Source organism: Chrysoperla carnea, chromosome 3 (genome assembly GCF_905475395.1).
Source record: "Chrysoperla carnea chromosome 3, inChrCarn1.1, whole genome shotgun sequence".
Classification (NCBI taxonomy): domain Eukaryota; kingdom Metazoa; phylum Arthropoda; class Insecta; order Neuroptera; family Chrysopidae; genus Chrysoperla; species Chrysoperla carnea.
Genome location: NC_058339.1, coordinates 8,701,830 through 8,713,231, shown reverse-complemented (window position 1 = coordinate 8,713,231; position 11,402 = coordinate 8,701,830). Strand labels below are relative to the sequence as shown.

The window sequence follows — 11,402 nt, the reverse complement described above, 5'->3', positions numbered from 1 at the left end:
CCTTGCGTATGTGACAGGCCGTGGCTTTATCTCATATCCTCCGGGCCATCCAACATTCTGGCCGTGGGTTGTATACTATTTTATTATTAGCCCAAAGTACGATCTTCTCGACTTCATCTATATTATATACCACGGTAAGAGTTACCTTCAGGATTTTTCCAGGTAGACTTTTTGATACAAAGAAAAATGCTAGCTCTAACTCAACACCCATTAATGAAAATTAACTCATTGCTATATGTTTATTTGTCTGCGTCGAGTTAGCACAGGTTGGTGTGATTTTTCAGCCCTTCGAGGTCAAATTTACAACTTTACTAGTTAGTTTACAATCTGAGAGAAATCACATTATTACGGTTATATATATAAATTTAAGAAGAGGAAACAATGAATGATTTTTTTTATTTTGCTAAAAGGTATGCAAAAAGAAATAAAACTAAATATTTTCTCGAAAATTATTATTTTTTATTAAAGTAAATTTTATCAAAATAAATTTTATTAAAGTAAATTATAAACTCTGAAACAACCTGGTGATTCTATTTCTTTTTCCTGAACCAAAAATGTAGGATCTTACTACTACATATGCGGACAAGTCGTGGATTTAAAATAAATAACAAGTAAAATTTACAAAATTTTAAAAACCCCCGACAAAATTTTCGGCTACGGAACCCTAAACTCGCATTTGAAATTAAGAACACTTTCCATTAAATTGCCTTTTTCCTTAAAACCTTTTCCAAACTAAGATGATTTGAAAGATCATCGCCAATTTTAAGTTTTTTCAGATACGAAACCCTAAACTCGCACATGAAACATAGCTAAACACACTCTCCATTAAATTACCTTTCAAACAAAACCAAAAAAATTATAATCGGTTCATCTGTTTAGGCGTTACGATGCCACAGACAGACAGACACACATACATATCGGTTAAACTTATAACACCCCTTTATTTTTAGTTCGGGGGTTAAAAAACGACTTGATTGATGTTTTGAAGTCCACTTTCTTAGCGTAACCAAAGTGATATATGCGAGATGGTAACCATGGATCTCATTGATTTTGTATATGATGAAAAAGAAATAAAAAACACCAGGTCGTTACAACTTCAAAATTGCTCAGGTCACAAAACAATACACTCTTGAACTTCTTTTCTTATTTAACCTTTTTGTTTCTGTTTTTATTTTTGTTTTTCCTTTTTCGTTTCTTAGTATTTTTCCATTGCTTATTATTTTTGGGGATAACTTTAGCTACTCCTGTGAAAACAAAAAATTGAAACTAACTAAATAATCCATGAAAAATATAGAGTGCGACATAAGTACAGTTGTTGAAAAATTTAAAGTTACTTTAATTAATTTATAAATCTTGAATGAAAATTTACCCTTAAATAATCCAGGAATTACACCTTGCTTGATATGATTTGGTAATATTATGTTCGAATCGATTCGAATAAAAGGATAACTATGTTCTTCTTTCGTTTGAAAGTTTTTCAAATCATTGAGGTCTAAACCAAATTTTGAGCTAAAATTTAAAAATCAAATGTTAAACCGTTAAAGCTAAAAAAAAAATCACAATCGGCTCACTTTGTTGTAAAAACACTTACTTGGTTTGACGAGATCTCATAAAACAAATAAATGTTGCATGTCTAGGATCATGTGATAACATATAATCACCAGGTGGACTTCTCATCACATCGGCCAATACACTGTACAAACATTGATATCCGATATTAGGATTATGATTATAAAATTTGGTCAATTCATTTGCTATTTTGCTTGTATTCGTTTCTTCCAATGAAATGAATTCAGAATTTTCTGGATCGATTCGAACTAAAAAATTAGATTAAAAGTTGATTAATTTGTTTTGCAGGCTCAATCAACTTGGCATGGCTTTTCAAAAGCGTGTATCTATCTGTTACCTCGCATTAATTTTGAGCCAGGAAGTAACGATGTCGATATCCATTGACGGCATAAATCAACTTTAGTACAAATTTCAGCGCCATATTCTAATTGATATTCCAGTTTTGGTGTTAGAATAATGGAATGTTTTTCCCCAGATGAATTCTAAAAATAATTTAATTATTTTTATTTCTACAGAAATTTTTGAGGAATGTTTATGTCGGAGCCAACTAGTTTAATGAACCGGTCAATTCAAATGAAATAAATTTAAATGGTCACCTTATTGTATGAATGGCCTAATCATCAGCCATCCAGGTCATTAAATGTTGTAATAGACGGCTGAATAACCATTCAGACCGCTAGTTGAACGGCGTCTTTTCGTAAAAAAAAGTAGGCTGTTAACTGAACGGCTAATTAAGCTAGTTGGCTAAGACATATATACCGTGAAAAAACTATTGGGTGAACTTAAAATATCGGGTGTAAATGTATGAATATTAAATGATAATTATACCTGGATCGCATCAATTTTACATCGAACCAAAATATTAATTTCTTGTGATGTAGTTTTTCTTAAGCGATTACTTTCTGCTTTTAAATTCCACAATTTATACGTAACATTTACACCTTTTAATTGTCTTATTTTACATTTACACTTTGAATTTTTATTTGTGTTCATCGCTTTTGAATTTTGTTTCACGCTATTCGAATTTGGCATTTCATTTATAGTTTCAGAATTAGAACTTTTTTCCAAGCTATTCGCTCTTGAATTTCGTTCCACGCTATTAGATTTTGAATTTCTAGTATTTATTGGTTTTGAAGTGCCATCAACGGTTTTTAAACGTTTTGCTTCAGTTGGTGTTGGAGATGGGCTTGGAGAAACACTTCGTTTTGATTTACTTCGCGTACCTATCGGTTCAATTCTTTTGAATTCTAAAAACAAAAAGATTAAATTTTGAATTAATCATTATTAACGGCTGATTAATTTGGGAAATTTACTTATATAGAAATCATATACAGGGTAAACCATATTAAATAAAACGAAAATATATCACTGTATATTGTCTGTTATAAATGGTCTACATTTCCAAACGACCATTAAACATTCTTATCGAACTTAGTCAATTTAAGAACACCCAATACATGCGATAGCTGATTGTTAATATTTTCGAGATTACAACTTAACTAGACACCCTGTATATGTTTTTATATTTAAATAATTTATTCTTATTTTATCAGTCGTTAAATTTTCATAAAAAAAAAAACAAAATACTTGATTTAAGTGGATCGTTTTCTGTCACTTGCTCAGTTTCTGGCAGATCAATGATTAAACTGTCATTGGATTCATCATCAGATAAAGTTTTCTCAATTCCAAAGCTAATATTATTATGCTTTTCGTCCACACCATCGTTTGCTTCTACTTGTTCATCGAATTCGGACGTATTCGAACAATTACAAACAGTTGTAGTCTTCATGATTGGCTGTTTAAATCTACAATATAATCAATAAAATACTTACAGGTGTATTCATTTAATGGTTTAAGAGCTGATGGTATTAACAAGGAGTCCTTTAAGATTAACAATTTTCAAATATTTCAAGATATGAACCTTTTTACAAACGCTTAGAGAAGGAAGAATGTTTCTCTGACTGACTTTGGAAGAGAGAAGAAAAAAATACTTTTGGGAGCAATTCTTTTATCTTTCAAAGTCAGACGGATGGTTATGTATAGCCTGCAAAGATAGAAATTTAGCCTATAGTTTATAAAGCTCTAAAAAACTCCACTTTGGCTCTCAGACGTTTTTGTTATAGGGTTATAAACTTTTCCGACGTTTATACATAACTCTAATGGAATCACATATCAAAATAGCCACCAACTCCTTAACTCTGACATTAAATTATAAGCTAAAATATTTACCGATGTGCAGTTCCTTTGCAAAAATTTGGTTTTAAAATTTTCTTATAAACCCAATAATTTTTTTGTACATTATTTAAACAATTCTTGGGTAAAGCTTTATCAATATAAATTATCTTCTTGGAAATTGTTTTACCATCTATTAAAAAAAAAAAAAATTATTTTCCAACAATCTAATTAATTCCTTTGTTAGACTGTTTTTTCGATTACTAGACCGCTAGGAAATACTCGATCGTAAAGTTGCCCCCTTACAAGAAGAAAAAATTTTACTCGTGTCATTTTTTTCCCAAATCACTATATTGAAGTCAAATATTTGTATAAACATATATCGTAATCATACAAAATAATATTTACCAACAGTAATAGAATGTTCCTTAATCTTGACAGGTAAATTCCATGATTTGTGATACGGTGCATGATTATTCATAATATTCTTTATTCCGCTTGCTGAGATTACAATGTCAACTTTATTACAAATTGCTAATTTTTCAGCGGTTGGATCTAAACTAACTGAGAGAATATTCAATTAATATTATTTAGACACATTGTTTTGTCTTCAACAAAACAACAACAATAGACGTTTATTTACCTGGTTCATTTGAATAATTATAAAAATCAGAATGTTTAATTTTATTTGGATCCAAAAAAATACGTTTTTTGTCCGGTTGTTTAGGAAAGAACTGAATATTACCCTGTAATTATATCAAACAAATTGACAAAATGTGGCCAAACTCAATTCTATCTAATGCCTGCTCTAATTGTATTTGCTCGTTCATGAGTTTTATTCCAGGAAGTTACCATAGTAACAACACACTACTTTCTTAATATAATATGGCTTTTCATTTAAAAAATGATTAACCGGCTTAATGATCATGGATGGGCATAAGAGTCTCTTGATTTTATGTATATTTTACATTGAAAATTTAATACTAAATTGAATATTAGTCATTTTTAAAATAAAAAGCATGATTTATTCCAAATTTTAAAAGATAACAGCGCTGCAGTCGGTTTAGCTGCTCCCATCCATCAACTATACCCCTGCTAGTAGAAATAATGAATAAAATCAATATCTTCTTACCATTTCAAATAAATTATTAACACATTTCATTTCAATAGTGAATTCTTCTTTCGGAACTATGGGGATCATACGTTCGGTAGAATAATAAGGAGGATATTGATCAATAATTTGAATTCGTTTAATCCATTCTTCGTCAAAGAACGTTTCAATTGCATTTTGAATTTGTTCACAACGTTCTTTACCATTTAGCTTCCATTGATCTTCTACAAATTTTGCATATTTTTGTCTTTCTGCTTGTATTTTAGGCTCCAAATTCTATAGTTTGAAATTATTTTGGAATTTATAAATGAATATTTTTATGAAGTGCAATGCTCCTAAACGGATTAACCGATTGATTTTTTTATATTTTATTCGAAAGGTAATTTAATGTAGAGTGTTCTTAACTATGTTTCAAGTGCAAGTTTAGGGTTCCGTATCCAAAACAAGTAAATAAAAAAGACAGTTTGGAGACAGACTAAAAATTCTTAAATTCAACTTACTTGAGTTAACATCATAGAATTTTTAATTTGAGGAGTTAAACGTTGATTTCCTTCTACATAATACTTTAACAGTTCTAAATATTCTTTATGATCTTGAATTGTTAATTCTGTTGTTGCCAGTTCAGGTATTGGTCGGTATCCACGAACATAATCATCATTCTTTTTCTGAATTTGTTTTTCTCTATTTTTGATTTTTTCATATTTATTAAATAAATTTGTAAATAATTCTTCAGATGATTTTTGTAAAATGGGTAGTTTTGCTAAGGATTCTTCAGTTACATAATCATATAGATTATTTAGCTGTTGACATGTACTTACTCGCCTAGAAAATAAAAAAATAAACACAAACTATAAGGACAATTTTACTAACGAAGACTCAGTCTACCGATTTTAATTGGACCCTTTTTATAGGTCACTCTATTCGTTGTGTGCGTAGTCATGGTAGGGACAATAAAATCGATGCCAGCGCTTCAAGTGAAAAATTTTGGCGATAAAGGAGGCTGTTATAACTAATTTGCAGTTCTTTACATGTTAATCTTATAGAAAATCTCAAATTAAAATTATTGTAAAACACGAATTAATTAAACTTAATGCATTAAAAATTGTGAAAATAAGAAATCAAATTGCACAAATATTATTTTTCAAATTGCCGTAAATTATCATAATTATTTATTTAAATTTGTGAGACAATTATATTAAATTTTCAATGTAAGTCATAAATGCAATCCATGCAATTATATATGCATCCATATAATTCTATGGTAATAGTGTACTTTTAGCACTTTTTCTTATAAAACATCCTAGAACATCAGGAAAAAAACCATTTTCAAGCATTTTTTACGTAGATTACGAATCTATATGCGACGATACCGAAAAATTCTTTAATTTAGGAAAATGTGGTTTTTGAAAATATGAATTTTCTTGGTTAATACAAGTTATATTATAAGCCTAAAATGGAATATATGGGTTAAGTTAATTAAACATATGTTTTTATGATATTTTATTTACCTTATTTATTATTAAATATGTTAAAATTATACAAAAATTATAAAAATATATTCAATAAAATAATATTTTTAAATATTTAAGTATTTAGTAGGTATCAAAACAAATATGGCGTCAACAAGTGACATTTACCTTGTTTGTGTATACATTTAGAAAATAGGGTTGACGACACAATTGATGGATAGTATGAAAGCCTAAAAACAACTATTAATCTACGATACTCATGCTAACTCGATCCCGTTAAAAGTACGATTGACATCAAATCACAGAGTGAACGCAAGGGCCAAAAAACCCGCAGACCCGTCCTAACTCGACCCCATTAAAGGCATGGCCAACCCGTAGATTGCAGGGTGAATTCAATCACAGAATGAACGCAAGGTCCAAAAACCCGCAGACCCGTCCTAACTCGACCCCATTAAAGGCATGGCCAACCCGTAGATCGCAGGGTGAATTCAATCATATGGTGAAAGCAAAAGCCAAAAATCTTGCGAGCTCGTGCTAACTAGACCTTAAAAGCATGACCAACCTGTGGTACACAAGATGAACGCAGCCATTTGCGAGTTGTTTGCCTCATGCGTTCACCATGTGATCTACGGGTTGGCCATGCCTTTAATGGGGTCGAGTTAGGACAGGTCTGCGGGTTTTTTGGCCCTTGCGTTCACTCTGTGATTGAATTCACCCTGTGATCAACAGGTTGGCCATGCCTTTAATGGGGTCGAGTTAGGACGGGTCTGCGGGTTTTTGACCCTTGCGTTCACTCTGTGATTGAATTCACCCTGTGATCAACAGGTTGGCCATGCCTTTAATGGGGTCGAGTTAGGACGGGTCTGCGGGTTTTTGGCCCTTGCGTTTACTCTTTGATTTGATGTCAACCATACTTTTAACGGGATCGAGTTAGCATGAGTATCGTAGATTAATAGTTGTTTTAGGCTTTCATACTATCCATTAACTGTGTCGTCAACCCTATTTTTGCATGTTTACACAAACAAGATAGATGTTACATGTTGACGCCATATTCATTTTGAAACTTAATACTTAAATATTTAAAAATATTATTTTATTGAATATATTTTTATAATTTTTGTATAATTTTAACATATTTAATAATAAATAAAGTAAATAACGACCTATTTTTAATTAATTTAATACAGTTATTAATTTTTAGGCTTGAAAATATTAACCAAGAAAATTGAGTATATTTTCCTGAATTAAAGAAAAACTATAAGTTTTTAGGTATTGTCGCATATGGATTCGTAATCTACGTAAAAAATGCTTGAAAATGGTTTTTTTCCTGATGTTCTAGGATGTTTTATAAGAAAAAGTGCTAAAAGTACACTATTACCATAGAATATTGCACAGATGTACAATTTCGCCATAATTATTATTGCCCCTAAATTATAGTAACACATTGGAACTCAAAGTAGAAAATTTAAACACACAACACGATAAAGTACGATATTTATAAGAAAAACACACAACACGATAAAGTAAAAAATTTGTATAAACAGTATCCGAATGGTAAAACATTTTTAAAGGCACTTATTGGCTAAAAAAAAAGCAACATTTATTGCGATTTCGGTATACCACGACTTCTTCATCTACCACCATGTAGTAAAAAGGGCTGTTTTTAATAATTAATTTATCGTAAGCCGTACAGAGAATCGACTTGAAATTGGAGTACAGAATATTCTGTTTATACAGAAGGCGTAATAACTATGAATTAATTGATACACAAAATTTAAGTTGTTTGATAACACTTTCATTTTGGTATCGACACACCTTAAATATGGGTAGGGGCTTATGGTTAAAGGATATAATAATAATGAAATGTATTATTTACCACGGCAAACTGCGAAAATATTCCATTATTTTTTATCAATTGTATTCACCGCCCGGCTTTTTACATGTCAACTAGAACTCAAGATTGTTTAGGGTTATGTTCAATTGTTTTCTAAACAAATATTAGTGTAATGGTAACGTTCAGCTACAACCGGCACTCAACCGACAGACGCCTTGTTCAAAATAACATTGCGTGTCGATATTTGGTGTGGGATTCCATCAAAGTATTTCCCACAGTGGGAAATTTTTTGCTCGGACCAATCTACAACACACGCAAAATTCGCAACCCATTTAAATTTTCCCGCAATTTAGAGTGCGAACAGCCGCAGCCAATCAAAAGCAGGTATATTGCTTGAGGCAATCTAAAACCATGGATATAGAAATATTAAAATCTAAAACACACGAAATATTATTGTTCTATTTGAATTTCCCGCAAATGAGAGACGCAGCCAATCAAAAGTAGGCACATTGCTTCCCCCCTGAGTGATACACCCCCTTCGTCTGAAGTAGGACTTTATATTACATCCCTACTTTAATTACTAGATCCGTGCGTGCCTATCGTTTCATCTTTCTCTGTCTACCAAACCGTTTTGAGGCAAATTTGTAGCTCTATGGTATTATCTCTATGAAATATACCCTCCAAAGAGTATAGGGCTTTGCTACCCTCCATAAACACAATGTCAAAAAATACAAATACCTAATTATGTAACTATATTCTTTGACAATGTACACGGCCAACACGACCATAGTGAAGGTATAAACCATTTTATTCGTATAATCATAATGTTTGATATATTGTCCATAGATGGTGTGAACAAAAGTACTTTAATCTGTTCAAACCATAGAATATTATACATATACAATATTCTATGGTTCTATGGTTCAAACTTAATTAGTTTACTAACCAAAAAACCAATTACATATCAAAACAAATATTATTATTTCTTTTAATTAATAATTTTAATTGCTTAATTAATTAGTTTAAATAAATTATATTATTTCTTGAACTTTTTTTTATGAATAAAATGTCTGAAACAATTGAAGCTAGTTCTAACACTGAAACAAATCAAGGAAAAGACGAATTAACCGAAGAACAAAAACAAAGAATTGAACAAAACCGTTTGAAAGCATTAGAAATTAGAAAACGAAAATTAGTAGCACATCCATACTCAGAAAAATTGAAGAAAAAAACAGCAGATACTGATTCAGGATTTTCATCATTTTTTTCAACATCATCATCTGATAATATTCTAAAAGTGGCGGGAAAAAAAGTTATCGATTCAGGTGGTGGATTTTTAATTGAAGAAGAAGATGATGATGAATTATTAAATGAAGCATTAAATCAAGAAATCTCATCGCAGCCTCCACCAATTATTGAATTTGATCGTCCACCATGTTTGGAATGTAATAAAAAATTTGCGACCTCATATTTAATGGAAAAATTCGATTATACGGTGAGTTCAATAATTGTATGGAGTGGGAATATAAACCTTAATATAAATATTGGTTGATTGCAGGTGTGTGATGACTGTTACGATAAAGATGATAAGCATGCATTAATTACAAAAACAGACGCGAAAAAAGAATATTTACTCAAAGATTGCGATATTGATAAGCGTGATCCACCATTAAAATACATTGAACGTAAGAATCCACATAATCAACGATGGGGTACAATGAAACTCTACTTACAGATACAAATTGAGAAACGTGCACTAGAAGTGTGGGGCTCCGAAGAAACATTACGTGAAGAGTTGGATAAACGTGACGAAAAACGTGTTTTAATTAAAACGAAAAAATATCAAAAAGAGATGAAAGAGTTGAGAAAAACTGTTCGTAGTAGTTTATTTGATAATCGTACTAATCAAGCCACACATGTTCATAAATTTGGACCAGAAAGTTATAATGAAGAAGATGATATTTATAGTCATACTTGTTTGACTTGTAATTTTGTTGAAACATTCGAAAAAATGTAGAAGTTGCATGTTTTCTTTATTTTTTTCTAAAGTTTACTAAAAATTAATAAGAAAATATAAAAAAAAGTTTTGTTCAATTAATTTTGCATGTAATTTAACAATTGAAAATTGTTTTTCTGTAAATTCAAACGCCAGTGACGTCAACATATCGCTTTAGTAACGCCATCGCACGGAGAAATGATAAATTAACATGTAGAATGATAAATGGTTTGTTTCTGAACTTGCGTTTAAAATATTCCAACATAATTTTACATGGAAACAAGCCGAAAAATATGATTTCAGCATGATTCAGATTGGCTGACAACCTCAACGGGTATAAAGACGTCACAACCAATATATTTGTAGATAACCGAAATGCTCGCTCGGAGATTTAAAGTTAAGAAAGATTTAATCTTCAGATCTCTACCCCCCTACTAAGGACTTAAGAAACCATACCTCGATTTGGATCGTCATTTCAAATCTTTAGATTCTAATGAAACCCTTAAAAAGGATATTATTTTTACACACATCCATTTAATATAAGCAAACTGATACAAAGTATTTTAACAAATTATACAATTGTTTTTTTATTATTTTAAAATTTTAAATATATCCATTTTATTTACAAAAAAATTTTTTTTTATCATTTTTATTTTTATAGTCCTTTTTTACATGTAAAAATTTTAAACCGTACCACAGATTAGTTTTTAATAATCTGTGAACCGTACCCAAAAATCCATGGAAGCACTATCCTAATGGAATCGATTACACTTTTACAGAGTCATACTCGGGAGTCATCCAAGAAGGGGGTTCAAACTTTTATTCATCATGTTAAGTCATAAAGTCAATAAAAAGATGAAACTATTCGAATAAGATAACATTTTATTATATCAAAATGTGATATTCAGTCACTATTTTTCAACAAGTTAAGTTTTTGCGAGGTACAGAAAAAAACTGTATATATCGACTTCTACGCCTCAATGTATATTGAGCCAGGGTAAACCGTTTTGTCGAACGTTTAATCAGTTAATGAGATATTTCTAAATTATAGAACAGAATCATCTAGTATCCAATTGTAGAACTAATAATGGCTATTTTCTTTAATTTATTGCATTTATCAAGAATAACATAAGAATGGAAGCTGACTGATAGATCAACGCAAAGCTGAAACTGCGGGGTCTAGAAGCTTAAAATTTTGTGCACACGTTCCTTAAGTAACGTAAATGTACATTAAGAAGGGATTTTTGGAAA

The 11,402-nt window shown here is 30.6% G+C and overlaps 2 protein-coding genes across 3 annotated transcripts; one reads left to right on the top strand and one right to left on the bottom strand.

Moving 5' to 3' along the window:
* Positions 1 to 884: 884 nt before the first annotated feature.
* On the bottom strand, positions 885 to 8,274 carry LOC123295239 (little elongation complex subunit 2-like). The gene is made up of 12 exons (XM_044876508.1): positions 8,198 to 8,274; positions 5,353 to 5,674; positions 4,874 to 5,128; positions 4,385 to 4,487; positions 4,150 to 4,305; positions 3,799 to 3,934; positions 3,157 to 3,374; positions 2,398 to 2,816; positions 1,907 to 2,051; positions 1,592 to 1,817; positions 1,370 to 1,509; positions 885 to 1,244 (listed from the first exon to the last, which is right to left on the bottom strand). Exons 1-12 carry the CDS (start codon positions 8,221 to 8,223, stop codon positions 1,144 to 1,146), a joined length of 2,247 nt encoding a protein of 748 aa, XP_044732443.1. The 5' UTR covers positions 8,224 to 8,274; the 3' UTR covers positions 885 to 1,143.
* Positions 8,275 to 9,141: 867 nt separating this feature from the next.
* LOC123295441 (DNA repair protein complementing XP-A cells homolog) lies at positions 9,142 to 10,692 on the top strand. 2 transcript variants are annotated; one of them, XM_044876790.1, is made up of 3 exons: positions 9,142 to 9,650; positions 9,714 to 10,168; positions 10,330 to 10,692. In XM_044876790.1, the coding sequence occupies exons 1-3, from the start codon at positions 9,213 to 9,215 to the stop codon at positions 10,457 to 10,459; spliced, it is 1,023 nt and encodes a 340-aa protein (XP_044732725.1). In that variant the 5' UTR covers positions 9,142 to 9,212; the 3' UTR covers positions 10,460 to 10,692. The 2 variants fall into 2 exon arrangements, with proteins under 2 accessions (XP_044732725.1, XP_044732726.1); XM_044876791.1 differs by lacking the exon at positions 10,330 to 10,692 and having other exon boundaries at positions 9,144 to 9,650; positions 9,714 to 10,227.
* The last annotated feature ends 710 nt before the right edge of the window (positions 10,693 to 11,402 follow it).